General features: G+C 50.1%; 1 protein-coding gene across 3 annotated transcripts in view; it reads left to right on the forward strand.

The window, feature by feature from the left end:
• Positions 1-19,902, forward strand: part of LOC135819878 (piezo-type mechanosensitive ion channel component 1-like) — a 102,996-nt gene that overhangs the window by 71,117 nt on the left and 11,977 nt on the right. For all 3 annotated transcript variants that reach the window (XM_065333177.1, XM_065333179.1, XM_065333178.1), the window contains 5 exons: positions 254-361; positions 3,839-3,997; positions 4,627-4,774; positions 10,555-10,740; positions 11,573-11,644. In XM_065333177.1, coding sequence (XP_065189249.1) covers positions 254-361; positions 3,839-3,997; positions 4,627-4,774; positions 10,555-10,740; positions 11,573-11,644 — 673 coding nt within the window. The remainder of the gene's footprint in view (positions 1-253; positions 362-3,838; positions 3,998-4,626; positions 4,775-10,554; positions 10,741-11,572; positions 11,645-19,902) is intronic.

Raw genomic sequence — 19,902 nt, forward strand, 5'->3', positions numbered from 1 at the left:
ACTGCTGTGTGTGACTGCTGTGTGTGACTGCTGTGTGTGACTGCTGTGTGCCTCTGCTGTGTGCCTCTGCTGTTTGTGACTGCTGTGTGCCTCTGCTGTGTGCCTCTGCTGTGTGTGACTGCTGTGTGCCTCTGCTGTGTGCCTCTGCTGTGTTGTCACTGCTGTGTGCCACACTTAAGTATCTCTGCTGTATTTCCACTGCTCTGTGAGCCTGTGACTGCCATCACTGCTGTGTGTTGTCCTATCTCTGCAGTGTTATCTATCTGAAGAAGTGGCTACTAGGCAAGCTCATTTTCCAGGGTACTCTTCTGCTGATCGTGCACGTCTGGCTCTTCTTCGTGATGCCCAGTATCACTAAAAGGTGAGGGTGTGCCCGGTGGTGGTGGTGGTGGTGGTAGTAGTAGTGCTGCTTATTGTACTGCTTCTGCTGACCACACACTGCTGCTGGTGATAGTGATAGAGCCTCTTGTACGGGCAAAATGAATTGCACGTATCGTCAAACAATTTCAGCAAACTACTTCGAAGTATAAAAATCAGTTCAAATACTAGTAAATCAATTGGAACACAAAATAAAAAGAGAAATCAATTGGAACACAAAATAAAAAGGAGAAAAGGGAGGAAAAAAACCTTAGGTAAAAGAGCTAACAAAAACGTTACCGTGCTGGCAAAGAACGGTGACGAAATACACCGTAGCTGGCCCATGACAACAGAATACTGCTGGTGATGGCGATTGTGCTGGTGCTGGTGCTGGTGATGCTACTGCTGCTCCCTGTGAGGATAACAAACTCTGACTGTTGAAATCTAGCAGCGTCGCTGATCAGTGTCGGCTTTGACATCACCACTGTATTCGTTTGTTGGTTTTGTTTACTGTAAAGCGACAAACTTTCGCGGCGCGCAAATTTAGTGTTTTTATAAATTGGGCTGGTTCACGATGAGAAACTTTTGCGATTCTATCTCTTCAGTCGGATCTTGGACTGTCTAAAATCAATGTACGGAGAGGTTTGCGGCGATTTACCGTATATTCTCTAATACAAGCGCCGTGCTTATATTTTTCCAACACCCCTCTACCCCGTGCTTATAATAGAGACCGTGCTTATATTTTTTCAATCAATATATCCATACAGAGCCAGGAGAGATATATGACGGATATCATGCATGCAACACAGAATTCCACTCCGAAAGAAGTGCCAACAAAGAGAAACGAACACACACTTGCACAGAAACAAGGAAGATACCAGGTACGTGGCAGATATCATGCATGAAAAAAACACTGAATTCAAGCCGACACGCACACACGCACGCACACGCACACACACACACACACACGCACGCACGCACGCACGCACGCACGCGCACACACACAAAGAATCAAGTTTCGAGTCCAGTTTCAGTTTAAAGATCGCAGTCGTCATCGTCGTCGTCGTCATCATCTTCCCCACTCTCCCTCTCACTGCAACTTTCTCCTCCTTCCAGCACCTCCACAACCATCATCTCCTCTTCTCGCTCGTCATGCTCTTCCTCCGGTACAAGTACGGGCTCAGAGATGGTATGGCTGCTCGACTTGGATTTCAGAACTTCCATACCATCGGGGATGGGACCATTCGGCTTGAAGCAATGGATCTGGTCATCCTCCAGCCCATGTAAGTCGTTGGTGATGCCACACGCCTTGAAGGATTTCTCAATCAAGTCGGTGGAGATGCCGTCCCATGCATCCACAACCCACTGCAGGTACGTAGCAATGGGAGGTGGTCGGGGATTGCCGCCGCGGGTAACCTCCTTCTCCGCATCACTGGCCATCCAATCCTCGTGTGCTCGCGAAATGGCAGCCTTGAAAGGTTTGTTCCACGACACGTCTGGAGCTTGCACATACTTGGTGCAGCCACCAGGAACAACAGCACTGTGTATTTTAAGCTCTGACATGACGTTTTTGGTGTCTTGCGAGATATGACATCTAAAAGAGTCCCAAACGAGCAGACGTTTGCCGAATGCCATTGGCCCAAGCACGCGACGCAGAAAATCCTCAGTGAGGACATTGTCCATCCACACTCTCCCTGCCCAGGACAGAACAAGGCGGCCTGAAAATTTGGTTACGACTTCAGGCAATGGTCGCTTCCGATTCAGCAGCACATACGGCTTACACTTCGTGCCATCCGCGCGTGCACACAACATTACGGTGATATGAACCTTGTCATGGCCAAGCGTCTGCACAGTTACGTTCCTAGCTCCACGACTCTCGATGCAGCGCTTACCGATGGGGTCGACCCACACAGCGGTCTCGTCACAGGCAAAGATGTTTCTCGACTGATAGCTGTGTTGTCGGCGCAGCTCCCGGAGGTACAAGACAAAATTGACAATTTTGTCGATTGAATCTGCTGGCGGTTTCTGACATGTCGTTGTCGTCGCACGCAGAGTCAGCTTATGACGACGCAGAAACTTTTCCAGCCACCCAATACTAGCTCGGAAATCTCCACAGTCTGGTAAGTCCTTCGCTATTTTCTTTGCTTGGAGTCGAATGAGGCGTCGAGAAACAAACTGACGCTGTTCATGCTTTTCGTGAACCCAATCCCGAACGCGATCATTCACCATCTTGAATCGAAGTGTCCGGCCACCACCATGTACTCGTTTACTGCTGCCAGTTTTCGCAGCTGATTCGAGTTTCGCCTTCGCCTTTCGCCATTCTTGTATCTGCTTTCTATTCACACCGAACCTTTTCGCTGCCGCTGAATTCGACACTTGCTCCGCAAACTTCACAGCTTCTAATTTCCTTTTCACCGGCACAGAGTTTCTCTTCCTAGTCTTCACAGAGGAAGCAGCTTGTTCATCCATTCTCACTAACACACTTCGTGGCTACGCACAAGTCAAACTGAAAGGTAAGGAAACGACGATCCAACAAACTTCAGTTACCCGGTAGTTCCTTCTTTTATCAAGAGTCCTTGAACGGTTCATGTACTGACCTGTACTCTGTTCCTGCAAATGAGATCAATTTGAACGCATTTGAACACTGTACACACTCGTCGTACAGTGAAGTAGATGCGCTGCGTACGCGCGTGCAGTTTCGTGACGTCAGCATGACTGCGCATGGTCCGAAACCCACTCCAATACAAGCGCTGCGCTTATGATAGAGACTGCGCTAATAAATTTTCAATAGGCACTCAGAGTGCGCTAGTATTAGAGACTGCGCTAGTAATGGAGACCTGCGCTTATAATAGAGAATATACGGTATATTCGCGAATGTGAGATTGGTCGCAAAAATAGCGAAATTTAATCTCTTGCGAAAGTTTCTCACTTTACAGCAATTTACCTCACCAGATACGACTAAAGTAAAAGAAAGCATGCTATGTATGAGGACAATGAGGTGACCATGCACTGATGATATCCATATGGGTAATGAAGTAGGTTTCATGATACGTGAAGAACAATAGCGCGGCTGATGTGTGAGGCGAAATGCTCTAGGTAAAATGTCGCCCAGAGTAGTTCACCCGCAACATCGCGTTGCATTGTTCCGTGTCAATGTATTCGTTGACGCCATGTGACGTAAGTGTTTAAGTGATAGGACGAGTCAATGAGGCCCACCATAGGGGCCCGGTCAAAGATACTGTGACTCAGAAAACTGAATGCTGTGCTGAAGAAACGTTTCTACTGCCGTAGTGTCGCGTATAACGTTTTTTTGTTGTTGTATCCACTCGGGGTTTTTTTTAATACGATAAAGCCTTTGTGAAATGTCGGTTCAGCTCGTTCTGTTGATTGCAATTCTAAAACATTTTCTTAAATCATTTTTATAAAATAATGTAATTTGTGCTGTGTTCATTACCACTTTGCCCTGCCTCGTTCTGGCCAGACCATTCCATGACAATCCTGTTGTGCAAGCATGGTACTTCTTCAAGTGCATGTACTTTGCCTTTTCATCACGGCAAATAGCTGCTGGTTATCCAACGCGTATTCTTGGGAACTTCCTCACCAAGGAGTCCAGTGTTATTTCCGCCGTCTTGTTTTTAGGGTAAGTGTGTGTGTGTGTGCGTGCGTGCGTGCGTGCGTGCCTGCCTGTCTGTCTCTCTGTCTGTCTGTCTGTCTGTCTGTCTGTCTGTCTTTCTGTCTGTCTGTCTGTCTGTATGTATGTCTGTCTGTCTGTGCATGCACATGAGTGCGCGCACAACATGTGTGGGCTGTTGAATTCTGATATTTTCTCTTTTGCTGTTGCGCAATCATTTCTTGTCTCCACGGCGCGTAGCGTAATTACCGTAAAGTACCGCCAGAGCGCCCCGTCTCGCGAGAGCGCCCCACCCTGATTTTACAGCCAGGAAAAGGAAAAATCGTATGGCAGAGTGCAACAAAGTTTGTACCTTGTGTGAACTTTAGTGTACTAAGGTCACACAAAGCAGGTTTTGTGTGGATCCCGTGTTCACTTGAAGGTACGGATTGTATCCAGAACGTGGAATATGTGTACAAAGTTCGTATCGTATGACCTACAGACAGGAGACCAACTCCACAATACGACCACGAAAGGACGAGATGGCGGGGCGCTCTGGCGGTACTTTACGGTACATGGATATGTGCGCGTGCACGCGTGTGTGTGTGTTTGTGTGTTCTTGTGTGTGCATGCGTGTGTTTGTATTCTTGCTTGTACAGAATCCAGGCGATACCATTTCTGCTGGAGATTCGTACACTGCTAGACTGGGCGTGTACAAATACCGTCCTCTCCATCATGTACTGGTTCAAGGTGGAGGACATACGGGCCAATATCTACGTTATTCAGTGCTTCAAGGATGACGAAAGGGTGAGTTGTGTCTGTAGCTGTTATGCTGTGTGTGTGTGTGTGTGTGTGTGTGTGTGTGTTTGGGTGGGTGTGAGGGGGGGGGGGGGGGGGGGGTAGGTGCGTGTATGTGTGTGTGTGTTTGTGTGTGTGTGTTTGTGTATTGGTGTGTGTGTGTGTGTGCGTTTGTGTATTGGTGTGTGTGTGTGTGTGTGTACATGTATGTATGTTGGTGTGTGTACGTGTGTACGTGTCGTGTTTGCATGGAGAGAGGACACGTGTGTGAACATACGTATTTCTGCCCAAGCCTGTGAGTTGCCCCCAAGTTTTGCAAAACGCCGGAGGATGCGACCTACAGTACAGTAGAGTGCAGGTTCATGACATTAGCTCACCTCATTCTTATTTCACTCCGCTTTAATCACATGACATTGATGTATATGGCATACTTCCGTATATGGTGCAACTCCCGCACCCCGTATGCACCCGCCTAGAGCTCCTGCTTCCATATGCGCTCGTACACACTTTCCTTGGTGTTCGTACACACTTCCCTTTTGTGTTCGCACACTGCTTGGAATGTTGTTCTTCGTTTGTTGTCCTCCTTGCGAGTTGTGAATAAACTCTATCTGACACCACATGGCGCAGTGAACATTTCGTCCTGTAGTGTCCATTCTGTCCACACCAACCTAGTTTGTAGTGTCTTACCTGGCCCAGTAGCAGTGTAGCACTCCGTTGGATTTGGATTAGATTACCCTGCAGTTAGTTTGTTAGTTCGTTTTAGATAGGAGTGTTGTTCAATTTATTTCGTAGGACGTAGTCGTGTGAGCTGTCACAACGAGCATTTGTGATCAGCATGGCGAGCAGCGATCCCGCAGCACCTTCTGGTAATGGAGTGCCTGACGTCGCCACGCTCCTGCAGCTCCTGACAACTCAGGCACAGGCGTCTGCACTGCGAGATCAACAGTTTCAGACCCTGATGGAAAGGATGTCCAACCAGACCAGTACTAGTTCTACAACCCCACCCGCACCCAAGTCTGTGTCCGCAGAACGACCAGTACTGTTATCTACTGCCACAATGGCAGAATTTACCGCTTGGGAGGAGGCCTGGCGTGACTATGCGCAATGCCAATGTCTCGCCAGCCACGACCGCCATACACGTATGTCAGCGTTCCGCCAGGCCCTAGATGAGGACCTGCGCCGTTTCATCCGAGAAGGCATTATCGCCTTCCCGGAAGACGCTGACATTGCTGATGCCATCCCGGTCCTCCAGCAGTATATCCGGCGGCAGAGGAACCCGCTGCTCGACCGAATCGAATTTTACAAGAGACGGCAGCAGCGTGGGGAATCATTTGACTCCTTTTATACGGCCCTCCGTGAACTGTTTCACGCGTGTGACTTTTCTGGGTGTTCAGTATGTCATAACTGCAACCAGGCGATGTGCAACCCCTGCAAGGCAGGCCTGTTGAAATTCAACAACGACATACTACGTGACCGCATTGTGACAGGTGTATTTGAGGACGACGTGCGTCACAAGCTGCTGGCCCTCCAGAACTTGGATCTGGAGGCAACCGTGAAGCTCTGCCGTGCTGAGGAAGCAGCCTGCCAAACTTCCTCTGGCATTCCCTCCAGTGGTCACGTGCACGCAGCTAAGAAATCATCTTATAAACAGCAGAAGGCGAGCCGGCCCGCACCCGTGAAGTCTACACCAGACAAGCCCGCAGGTGACAAGTGTCCCAGCTGTGGTCGCAGTCCCCACACCAAAGGCACATGTCCTGCGAAGTCACGCAAATGTAACGGATGTCAACATGTCGGACATTTCCAGTCCATGTGCCCGCACAAAGGCAAACCAACAGCATCCGGCAAAGTCGGCCAACTTAAGTTGCAACGTGCCTCTGTTCGACATGGTCTAGAACTCAGTGTCCACACGCAGCTCAACACAGAACCGACCGCCGAAGCCATGACATGGATTCCAGACACCGGCAGCGATGTTGACGCCATTGGGCCAGCACATCTTTCCCAGCTAGGTGGCTTCCCTGAGAACCTTGCCGTCGATTCCGACACTGTTTCAGCAGCAAACGGCACCTCTCTGGTTAGCCTGGGAAAGATTTCTGCCACGCTCTCCATTGGCTCAGCCCAGCACACCACGGTACTTCATGTGTATGAAGACCTCGACGAGGCGTTGCTGTCATGCCAATCTCTCCGTGCTCTTGGCATTCTCCCTGAGTCCTGGCCGCGGATCTCCCGTGTGAAGTCCGAACCCAGTAGTGCAGACATTGCTGATGTTAAGGCTCAGCTGATGCAAGAGTTTGCTGATGTATTCGACGACTCCCAATTGAAGCCCATGGCTGGTCCTCCCATGGAGATAATGCTTCAATCTGACGCCACACCAACTCGTGTTAATGGTGCCCGCGCAATCCCATTCGCATTCCGAGACCAGATAAAATCTCAACTGGACGATATGGTGATCAATGGAATTATTGAGCCAGTCACTGAACCGTCAGACTGGTGCCACCCGATCGTCATCGCAGATAAGAAGTCTTCTAACGAGAAGCGCCTCACCGTTGATTTGCGTAAACTCAACGACCAAGTCTGCCGACCAACACACCCAGCTCGTACTCCGCGTGACGCCGTGACAGCTATTGGTAAAGCCCGTTTCTTCACCACACTCGACGCTCGTCATGGGTACTGGCAAATACCCCTGTCCGACGACTCGAAGCCGCTCACGACATTCATCACGCCCTGGGGTCGGTATCGCTATTGCCGCAACCCTCAAGGTCTGTCCTCAGCAGGTGACGAATTCAACTGCCGCACAGACGCAGCATTTGACCGCCTCGCTAACTTCGTCAAAGTCGTTGATGACGGCCTAGTACATGACGTCGATTTTCAAGACCACGTCACCCACGTTCGTGACGTCCTTCACCGTGCCCGTGAGCATCACATTACGCTCAGCCCACACAAGTTTGTATTCGGCGCTAGTGAAGTACAGTTCTGCGGATTCGTCATCAATGCTGATGGTTATGCCGTTGATGGTAGCAAGACATCTGCCATTCGCCAGTTCGAAGTGCCCTGCAACCGCACTGACCTCCGCTCATTCTTCGGTTTGGTCAACCAATGCAGCGACTTCACACCGCGCATTGCTGAACTAAGTGAGCCGCTTCGCCCACTCCTGAAAACCAGCAATGAGTTCGCCTGGGATCAGCAGCACACCATAGCATTCGAAGCCGTCAAAGCCATCCTGACTGAGTCACCAGTGTTAGCTTTCTTCCAGCCTGGCAAGCCTCTCCGTCTCGAGACTGATGCATCTGTGAAGAATGGCCTCGGATTTGCCGTATGGCAACAGCATGATGACCAGCAATGGCACCTCATCCAGTGTGGAAGTCGTTTCTTATCTGACGCTGAAACAAGGTACGCTGTAATCGAGCTCGAGTGCCTCGCAGTCGTCTGGGCAGTGCACAAGTGCCGCTTGTATCTATCTGGTGCACAGTTCTCACTAATCACCGACCATCGTCCGCTTGTTCCGATTATCAACAGCTACACCCTTGACCAGATTGAGAACTCTCGTCTACTCCGATTGATCATGAAACTTCGTCCGTATCAAGTGAAAGCATCGTGGCGTAAGGGTTCAGAGCACGTATTCGCAGACGCCCTCTCACGACATCCTGTATCAATCCCGACTAGTGATGATGAACTTGGAGAAGATCCAGCACTGTCCTGTCGCAGTATCCGTATCTGTCTACTCCAAGATGGTCCCCAGAGTCTCCAGTTCGCTAAGCTCCGTGCCGCAGCAGCATCTGATCCTGACTACCAGATGCTACTCGGGTATATCCAGAACGGATTTCCCTCAGCACAAAAGCAGCTGCCCGAGCCTCTTCGTGCGTATTGGAACGTGCGTGAACATTTGTCCACCGACAATGGCGTAGTCCTGAAAGGTCTACGCATAGTCGTCCCAGCCTCTCTGCGTGCGTCAACGCTGATCGACCTTCACGCAGCCCACCAAGGTCTGACCCGTACCAAACGACGTGCTCGTCAGACAGTGTATTGGCCCGGAATGAACAGTGAGTTAGACACGCTAGTCCGCAGCTGTGATGCATGCCGTGAATTTCAGCCGTCTCAGTCTGCCGAACCGCCCATTTCTGACCGCAAGCCCACTTTGCCATTCGAAAGTGTTAGTGCTGACCTTTTCAGTTGCCAAGGTTGCGAGTATTTGGTATTCGTCGACCGCTTAACCGGATGGCCATGCATAGCCAAGCTTGGTCACTCAGCCACGTCAGCTGACGTCATTCGTCATTTCCGCAGGTGGTTCCCAGATGTAGGCGTACCACAGGTCATTTCAACGGACGGCGGTCCTCAGTTTGCGTCTCACAGATTTGCTGAATTTTGCGAGCGCTGGGGAATCCGTCATATCAAGTCGTCCCCTCACTACCCGCAGTCGAACGGACATGCGGAGGCAGCCGTGAAGGCAATGAAGTACCTGGTGGAAAAGACTACCAATGATGGTAATCTAGACACCGATGCTTTCCAGCGTGGCCTTCTCGAGTGGCGCAATACTCCTGGCACTTCGGGGAAAAGTCCTGCCCAGTTACTGTATGGTCGCCCACTCGTCTCCTTCGTTCTCGCCCAATGGAGCCAGTTCGACTCCCACTGGCAAGACACCGCATCTGACATGGATGATGTTGATCGAGTAGACCAGCCTCCCAGTCAGCCTCACCGAGAGCTTCCCCACTTGTCTATCGGGACGCACGTTGACATTCAGCACCCGAAGACAAAACGGTGGTCTTCCCGCGGCGTTGTCGTGGCTATCGGTGACCACCGCGACTACTACGTCAAGCTACCGAGTGGACGCGTATATTGGCGCAACCGTCGCTACCTCCGCCCGTACCGTCCTCCTACTCCAGCTTCAACAGCCATGCCTGCATCGTCTCCCGTACCCGACGCTGCACCACAAGCAGTCCCTGTGACTCAGTCGTCGCCACAGTCAACTGTTCAGGTACCACCTCGAACAAGCCAACGTCCCCGGCGACAGAATGTCCCCTTTAACATTATTTCAACGCGTGGACAATCGTACAATTAACATTCGCTCTGTTCAGTTGTTGATGTCCATTGTACCTATTCAATTGTCATTCCCATTGTTTCGCAGTTGAAAACCTTCATGTATATAATTTTTGCAATTATCCCTTTTACAAGTCTGTTGGAAGTTGCTGCTGCTCCGCGACATGTCATTTGCTACGCACATGCAATTTTCACATTATTTTTTGTTGATTAGATAAACACTTGTGCGTTTTTATCTTAGGAGGGGCATGATGTATATGGCATACTTCCGTATATGGTGCAACTCCCGCACCCCGTATGCACCCGCCTAGAGCTCCTGCTTCCATATGCGCTCGTACACACTTTCCTTGGTGTTCGTACACACTTCCCTTTTGTGTTCGCACACTGCTTGGAATGTTGTTCTTCGTTTGTTGTCCTCCTTGCGAGTTGTGAATAAACTCTATCTGACACCACAGACATGTCTTTTATGTGTTTTATTTTGTCTGCTCTTCGGGTTTTTTTTACTATTCTTCACAGACCCAACTCGTAAAATACATAATTATGTGGTATGCTGAGTGTCCTGTAGCCCTGCCACGTCTTGCATTGCACACCCCTCGGGCATTTACCGTTGTATGTTTGTGTGTCTTTCTGTCTTTCTGTGTGCGTGCATGTGCGGTTTGTGTGTTTGAGTGTGGGGGGGGGGGATGCAAGCATGCGTGCTGGGTGTGTGTGTGTGTACGTGCGTGTGTCCGTAATCGTGTTTGTTGTTTTCCGCGCAGAGAACTCCGCGTAAGCTGGGCAAGATCATCGGTGTGGGCGTAAAGATAGTGACGGGTGGTTTTGGAGTAGCGGCGCTGATTCTTGTCTTGTGGCTGCCCCTTATTATTATCTCCTTGGTCAACTCTACCAGTCTGCCCAATCAGCCGTACTCGGGAACGCTGTCAGTGCAGCTGGCTGGCTATGAGGTGAGAGACGAAATGTGGATACAGCTGATGGCTCTGGTGTTGGCTGGTTGGTTAGGTGGTTAATTTGAGTACTTTATTAAGGATAGGGAAAGTGTTTGCTCCCCGCACCGGAGCCCGCACCCTCCTCCGACTTGACACTTAACGGTGGTGGAGGGACAACCACTTTTCCTATGAAATCATCGGCGAAGTCGCTACCATTATCTCACTACTAAGGATACTCAACAGAACTACGGTGCTGATCAAATAATGAAATCCAATCTCGTGAAGCAAGTGTGCGCCCTGCACCAGTTCACCGTCCCTGTGATCGCAGGTCTGGGGCTGCACAGCAGCGCCCGGCGTGGCATTCACTCGCTTGATCGGATTTCCTTCAGAGCACTGTTGGGGGGGGGGGGAGGGGGGTATAATTAAAGCACTGCTCAAAGAGCCTCTAGCAGTGGCTCTGTGGGGAACGGCAGCTTCGACAACAGTAGTGTTGCACGGTACTGACCAATGGAGTGTGACGGCTGGAACACTCTCCACGCCGCCATCAAGTATGCAGTGCTTATCGCCCTGTAGTCGTGTATCTTAGCTCAGGACAGGCGCGTCCACCGTGCCCGTATTGGCGTAGTTCTCAAGCTAGTGGTTGGATTTGACGGGCCAGTGTCACTGTGCAGAAAGTCAAGCTACCGCGTTAGACTGTTAGCTGCGTGTTTGTTTGAAGCTAGTTCCATCCCAGTCGTGATTGTTGTCAGGGTTTACACGTCTTGACTGTGTATCTTTGTGTGTGCGTGTGTGTGCGTGTGCGCGTGTGTACATGTGTGTGTACATGCCCATGTGCCCATGTGCCCACCAGCCGATGTTTCGCTTCACTGGTGAAGAGGACTTTGTGAAGAATATCACGCAAAGTGACTACGATCAAGTCAAGGTGAGGTTTATGAGTGCTACCCTTGATACTGGCAAGAATCTGCCTCATGTCCAAGTCTAGAAAACTGTTAGGCTTTCATGGCTAGTCAGTGCTTTAGGTATTACTGTAAAACCGGAAAATTTCGGTGGAGTTTTATGTTCGGTAACTTCGGTACAGGTAATCTTTCCCTTAAATAAAACACGTCCAAAATTCAACCAAGCCATGCCACACAGTGTGCAAAACGCATTTTTGGATCTGGAAAACTGGTTTACCGAATTTTTGCGCTACCAAACCTTTGATTTTGGAAAATACCGAAAATATTACACAACCGAAAATTCCCAGTTTTACAGTACAGTAAACCTTTGGGTTTAGCGACCAACTGCTCTTAATGTTACTGAATTGTTTCTACTACTACTAGCTTAATTAACCACCCCTGCATCCAACCCTTGGCATGCTACAACCGACAACCGTTGCAAACTTGGGTGAGAGAATACATACAGTAGATTCAGTATAAAATTGGAAAGAAGATCATCGAAAGAATGAAAAAGGCAGCTGCATCAGCATGCAGCTGCGCATCAAAATCAAATGTAAAGATGGCGACCATGAACGACTGCGACGTGGATAAACTGCAAAACAAACTAGTGCAGCGACACTGACTCGAATGAGTAAAGAAGCGGAGAAGACGAAACGGCAAGGAAAGCGGATCGCTACGATCGCTCAAATGCACTAGCCTAGAGCGTGCATAGCGCATGCAGTCAAACGGTCACGTGATAAGTGCGTACACAAGTCATACGTCATAATAATGCAGTTGACAAAGAAAAGGAAACAAAGCTGAGCGCGAGGCAAACAAATCTGCAGAGCGCGAAAATATAAACACATTGAACGAAGGATTTGTTTGAGAACAAAATGCACAGGCAGACAAAGAAGAAACAGTTCGAAGCTAGAATCAATGTCCGTGTTGTTAGAATCAATCATGGAGAAAGCTAACTAAGAGTAACTACCTCTGTCACGCAAGACCGGACCTAAACACCTACGAAGTAAGAATTGATGTGTTACGAGAAATACGTGTAGTGAAATAAATTGGTGTGCATTGCATCGTGACACAACTTGCCAAGCTGCATGTACGTGATTGTAAATGTACAAACAACATGCAACGTCGTAGTAAACACAATCGTAACTCGTGAATTCCGTGTTGTTGACTCAAGGCAAGCAGCACCTCGTGTACACGTTGACAACAACGAACGAATTGATTATACTCTGATAATAAAATACTAATAATATGAAAGAACAACAAAACGTAAATGTCACCTACGATTACACAACACCTCTCCCCCAGGTGAATTTACAAGGAGAGGCGAACAGGGGGGCGAATCGAAGCACGATCGCGCAACCCATAACCATGCTGAACGACAGGAATAGGCCAATCTAGACTGACTAGCGATTCCTCCTCCTCGGGCAACTCAGCAACAACAGGAGCTGGAACATTAAGAACAGCAGGCTCACGAACGGGAACAGACTTCAACAGGGCGACATTGACAGTCTTGTCTCGACGACCAGGCTTCGAAATACTAACAGTGGAGGGCGAAACAACAGACTGTACAACCCAACCGTCCTCGAAAGCAGACTGACGTTTCTGGTGACGGTCAGGACGCAACAACAGGACACAATCACCAACCTGGTAAGGGCACGGTTGGACGGGCTCGATAAAGTCTGTTCGGGACAAAGCATCATCCACCAAATCTCGAATGCGTGCTGAACGAGCAGACAGGGTATCCACCCAATGACTCGCCGAGTACAGCAATGGCTCGGATGCAATTAACAGATGAGGTGGCTGCCAACCAACCATAGCTTGCATGGGCGACAGACCAGTTGCACTATGGGGGCGATTACGGTAGCAGTACAAGAGCATATCAAGGTCCAACAGCCAATCACCAGTGGACGAATCTAAAACCTTGCGCATCAGCCCGAGCATAGTGCGATTCATGCGCTCCGCAGACCCTTGTGATTGCGGGTGACGCACAGCACCAGTACGAACAGTAACACCCATAACCGAAAACAGGGAAGACACAACGGCATTGCAAAATTCCGTACCATTATCCGTACGAACACTATCTGGTGCACCCCAGACCTGACACATCCGCACAAAAGCAGCAGCAACAGAAGCAGCATCATGGCGCTGTAGCGGAGCAATTTCAACCCACTTGGTGAAAGTGTCAACACACACCAAGACACAATGAAAGGGGGAACCATTACTCGAGCCAAGCTCTAGAACATCTAACACCACCTCACCCCATGGGCGACCAGAAATAGCATGACGCGAAGCAGCAACAGACGGACCACGACGAGGGTTAGCAGCACTGCATTGCAAACACTGAGACACAAAACTCTGACACACAGACGCAAGACCAGGAAAGAAGCAGCACTGACGCAACATATAGTACATCTTCTCCCAAGAGCCATGACCAGACACTTCATGAGCATTAGAAACCACAGCAGAGACTAACGCAGCAGGCACAACAGGAACTATCACAATGCCATCAACAGGCGATTTGACAGACCGATACAATACACCATCATCAAGCAACAACTGCGTACGAACATTACGGTACTCACTGGGTAGTGGCTGATCATGTTGAAGGCCACTGATGACGGACTGTAGCGTAGCGTCATCGGCCTGAGCTGCGGTAATGTCGGTCAAACGAAGTGCACACGGCAGGTGGACACTTGGCGCAGCGGCGACACACTCATCCGGATCAGCAGCAGGCGGCGGCTCAGGAACATCAGGCGGCTGCTCAGCACGCTGCAACAACGACTTGGCACGCTGATTCCACAGGTCCGGAACACGGGTGAGAACGTCGGCGCGGTTCTCTGCACTGGGCACCCACTCGATTCGTGCACGTAAACCAGTTACATCGAGTAGATCAGCAAGGACCTGGAGACGCCGTTGAATGAGAACATCATTCAACCCCTTAGTCCGCACTCGCTGGGCATTGGTGAACACTTGGTCCAACCAGGCAGCGACTGTCTTGGAGTCGGTTTTGACCAGCAAATCCCGCACATTCCATGACACTGCAAGCTTGACGCCCTTGATGGCCGCGTCCAACTCAGCCACGTTGATGTGGCGACGATCGCTGACTTGGCGCATCCACGTGCCATCTTCAACCACGTCACCCCCGATCTCCAACGACGCACCGAGGGCAAGGTCCGAAGCATCGCACCACACAGTAGCAGAACTGGTCAGATCAGCATGCCATACACCATGCACCGGATCATGATTGTGGAGCCTTTGCTGCAGGTCAACACATATCTGCAGCAACTCAGGTGACACCGTGTCGTCCCAGCCGCAGCTCTCTAGGCATGCCAAACGCTTCGCCATACTGCACGCGGGCCGCAGCCAACCAACGACGGGGTAATGGCTGGTGAGACGCCCACACCACTGAAACACCTTGCGCTTGGTGAGTGGCTCATCAAACGCTGTCTTGACTCCGTCACGGCGGCGCCACTCAGTACGGCCATCTGGCGGCGTTGACAACTGCAAGCCGAGAACACGAGAGGTAGGCATTGGTTCCGCCGGCTTGGTCTCCAGCCCATAGCTAGCCAGGCGCGCAGTCACCGTCTCTGTCAGGGCAACAGGTACACGAACGTCGTCAATATAGTTGTCGACGTCATGAAACTCTCGAGTCACCCAGCGCACAATGATGTCCATAAATTTCGGCGCAATGTTCAGGCCGAATCCCATCCGCGTCATGACGTAAGAGCGACCTCGCCATACCACGACCTGGTAGCGCAGCAGATCAGGGTGAACACGAACTTGAAGGTATGCCTTCTTCAGATCAACCAGGACATAACCATCAGGGCCCTTGACGCGCCACGACCGCAGCGTCTCGGCACATGCTGGGGCGTCTAGACCAGGACTTGAGATCAGTCGTTCGTTCAGTAGCCGGTAGTCCAGACACGGACGGACAGGTGTGCTGGCCTTGTGCGGCTGGCTGACTGCCAACAACGGCAAGACGCATTCCGGAGCACCATGAACAGCCTCGTCGTGAGGCACCATCCACCCAGCATCGATCCAGCCCTGGATCTCTGCACCAAACTTGCGCTCTTCCTCGTCTGTCAGTTTGGAGCGGGAATACTCGCCGATCCCGTGGCCGACTGGTGCATGCGGTGGCTTGCCATCTCGCCATTGCCAGTTGAGGGTCCAGCAACGCTGCGTGGCGTCCCAACGTACTGACCCATCGTCGGACGTCAGGATGATGTCGTCCCCGTCGGTCTGACAGCTGACATGCCGCAGTGGAACGTCGGCCACACTAGCTGTCACGTCGGCATGCTGGCCGAGCGTCACGCAGCACAAGCTGCCATCGTCATCGTAGCGCAGGTGCAGACCCCCACACTGCGCAATAGTGTCAGACCCGAGCAGAACATCAGTGCCGACCACAGACAGACTGGGAACGACGAGAACCTCCATGGCGACAGCGGGGATACTGACACAATCATCTTCCCGGACGAACTTCAACCGCGCACTGCCCAGGATACGCAAGGGTTGGCCATCCAGCGCCACCACTGGTTGGCCCGTGTGGGCCGTCACAGGAGTCCCGAGCTGGTCGACCAGTGCTGACGTCACCAACGTCCGGGTAGAACCAGTGTCTATGACGGACCGCACACGGACTCCCGATGCAGTGTCACAGGACACATCAACAAAGACCTTTGGCAATCCCGGCCGTGCCAAATTCGCCATGCACAGGCACCTGTCAGACTGCACTGGCTCTGCAGCTGCTGCCGAGGACTGTGCCAAAGAGGCGAGGAACTTGCGGCGCAACCGACAGTCCCTCTTCATGTGGCCCTCTTGATCGCAAAAGAAGCACATAAGCGGTCTCTGCTCCTTGGGCGGAGGGCGTGGCTTCTCATTGCCCCTCTGCTGCCGTCCGCCCTTCTGGTACCGGCGATGTGGACAGTTGCGCTGGACGTGCCCCACCTCATTGCAGTTGAAGCACAACACACTGGACTGGCGAAGTTCCGGAGCAGCAGCGGCAACAGCTCCCGATACACTGGCACGCTTGCGGCAGGAGTCGTCCGTAGATCGCAGAGCACGGACTTTGGCGACGCACTTAGTGACAGTCAGGTCTGACTCCGTGCTCGCCATGCGCACCTGCCGTCCATAGTCCAAGGACAGGCCATCCAACAATTGCTCGAGCAACACCATATCCTTGTCGTCGGCACATGTGTGGCCGGACAGCGCCAATAAGCGCTTCAGGTCGGTGACGTAGGTATCCACGGGCTCATCGTCCCGGAGCGTCCGCGCTTTAAATTGGCGGAACGCATCCGCCGGGGTCATGGTGTAAGCAGACTCCAGGGCCTTCTTTACTGCTGATTCACTGGCCTTGTCAGTATCAGACAACTGCTCAAACAGGTGGAAGGCATCACCATCCAAAAACAATGGCAACGATGCCATGCGGTCGGTTTCCGTCGACAGTTTCTGTAATCGGCACAGAACCAAAAACTTCCTCCAAAACAACTGGAAGTCTTCGCCTTTTCCTTTGAACGCTCTCAAGTAACCATCCATTTTGATGGATGCCATGGTTACACTGCCACTGCACTGGTGTAGCTCAAACCAACACCACAAACACTACAAATACTCAAATTCACTCGACTGCCTCCTGCAGTTCTACACGAGCACTCGACCGGTCCTGAGGCTCTGTTCGATCGGGTTTCGGTACCACTTGTTACTGAATTGTTTCTACTACTACTAGCTTAATTAACCACCCCTGCATCCAACCCTTGGCATGCTACAACCGACAACCGTTGCAAACTTGGGTGAGAGAATACATACAGTAGATTCAGTATAAAATTGGAAAGAAGATCATCGAAAGAATGAAAAAGGCAGCTGCATCAGCATGCAGCTGCGCATCAAAATCAAATGTAAAGATGGCGACCATGAACGACTGCGACGTGGATAAACTGCAAAACAAACTAGTGCAGCGACACTGACTCGAATGAGTAAAGAAGCGGAGAAGACGAAACGGCAAGGAAAGCGGATCGCTACGATCGCTCAAATGCACTAGCCTAGAGCGTGCATAGCGCATGCAGTCAAACGGTCACGTGATAAGTGCGTACACAAGTCATACGTCATAATAATGCAGTTGACAAAGAAAAGGAAACAAAGCTGAGCGCGAGGCAAACAAATCTGCAGAGCGCGAAAATATAAACACATTGAACGAAGGATTTGTTTGAGAACAAAATGCACAGGCAGACAAAGAAGAAACAGTTCGAAGCTAGAATCAATGTCCGTGTTGTTAGAATCAATCATGGAGAAAGCTAACTAAGAGTAACTACCTCTGTCACGCAAGACCGGACCTAAACACCTACGAAGTAAGAATTGATGTGTTACGAGAAATACGTGTAGTGAAATAAATTGGTGTGCATTGCATCGTGACACAACTTGCCAAGCTGCATGTACGTGATTGTAAATGTACAAACAACATGCAACGTCGTAGTAAACACAATCGTAACTCGTGAATTCCGTGTTGTTGACTCAAGGCAAGCAGCACCTCGTGTACACGTTGACAACAACGAACGAATTGATTATACTCTGATAATAAAATACTAATAATATGAAAGAACAACAAAACGTAAATGTCACCTACGATTACACAACATTAACAACCGTCTTTCCATGCACCGACAGTTCTACACAGACACTGTGTGACCTGGTTCTAAAGACCACCTGGCTTGAACGAACGCTTTTGCTTGCACCGTGGGGTGGTCGCTTAAACCAGGTTTTACTGTACTCTGTAAATATACAAATTTTCGGCAGCTATTTAATTTCGGCTATATCCGGCACCGACCCAAAATGCCTAAATTAAAACGCCGATGACATTTTTCACAGCATCTGTCGCACTATACCATGCCCTCTACCCCACGCCGAAAATAAATCGCCGCCGAAATGTCAAAAATCGTGAAGTGCCGAAATTTTGTATATTTCCAGTACGGTGTGAGAGGTAGATTAAGGATGAGTAGTTAGATGGCAAATGAAGTGTGTTTGTAAACGTGGATAGTGTATAGAGTACTAGCTGTTCGTGATACATGAACATGAACAATAATTAATTTGGGGATCACCCTACAGAGCATGCAGAAAGAGTGTAAATAATTATGACAAAATGAGAATGGAAAGCCAACGGGAATGGGAGAAGCAGTCTCTAAGACCATTCCCGTCACAAGGGAGCAAAAAGGGCCTGGAAAGCCACAGCATCCTTGTGCCTTCACATACACATACACATACACGTGATACGAAAGGAATCATAGTGCAAGCATGACTCATACTCATAGGCTGTGTTTACACCAGGCGTTTCAACCCCCGGTTGAGTTCGACCCGGATCGAGTTTCAACCCGCCATGAACACAGATTGACTGGCGCGTTAACATGACGCATTGCACTTGACCCGGGTTGATTTTAACCCTCCCCTGGGGTAGGGGGGGGGGTTGAAATTGAGAAATCGTACCACCGTACTTCTGTGCGTATCTCACGCCAGGTTTGCACAGTCAGATTTCACGCGAAAGCATCCACGTGACCATACAGGACTCTAGAAGTGGACTTTTGGCGGTATATCAGTAATGACCCAGGTCAACTGTCTTCATATAAACACCCACCTATTTTTTTTCCATCGTACAGACTTTGAACCCGGGTTGAACTCGACCCGGGTTGAAAATTCTCATGTAAACACAGCCCTAGCCATAGCACATACTGCACAGCGCAGTTGTAGAAGCGCATGATCGCGGGTACGAAAGATTTTCAAAAAACACAAATAGTCATGAGAGCAGCTCAAACAACTACAGGTTTGAAGCGGAAACAGAAGAGAAGAGAGACGGAGAAGCAAAGCAGAACGCGAGGAAGCAGAATAGAAGAGATATGGAGAAGCAAAGCAGAACACGAGGAAGCAGAAGGAGAGAATTATCAGTGTCAGTAGAACAACAGCATGGACACTCGGAACAGCGGAATGGACTACGGCATTTATTTATTTTATTTATTTATTTATCGTCTCCACTTCATGGCACATAATAATACATAGCCAATACAAGAAAGGGAGGGTGAATCCAACCACGGAAAATAGCATAGTTATAGACTGGAGCATCTCCACGTGTGCGTTCGCACCAACTTGACTCAGAGGGAAATAATCAAATAAACAAACAATGTAGGGTCAAACAAGAAGCATTCGAGAGGCTGTCTTGAAACATGTGTAAACAGGCGAGTGGCGTCAAAACTAAGCAATAATTTGATATCTTATC

The sequence above is a fragment of the Sycon ciliatum genome, chromosome 6, assembly GCF_964019385.1.
Source record: "Sycon ciliatum chromosome 6, ocSycCili1.1, whole genome shotgun sequence".
Lineage (NCBI taxonomy): Eukaryota > Metazoa > Porifera > Calcarea > Leucosolenida > Sycettidae > Sycon > Sycon ciliatum.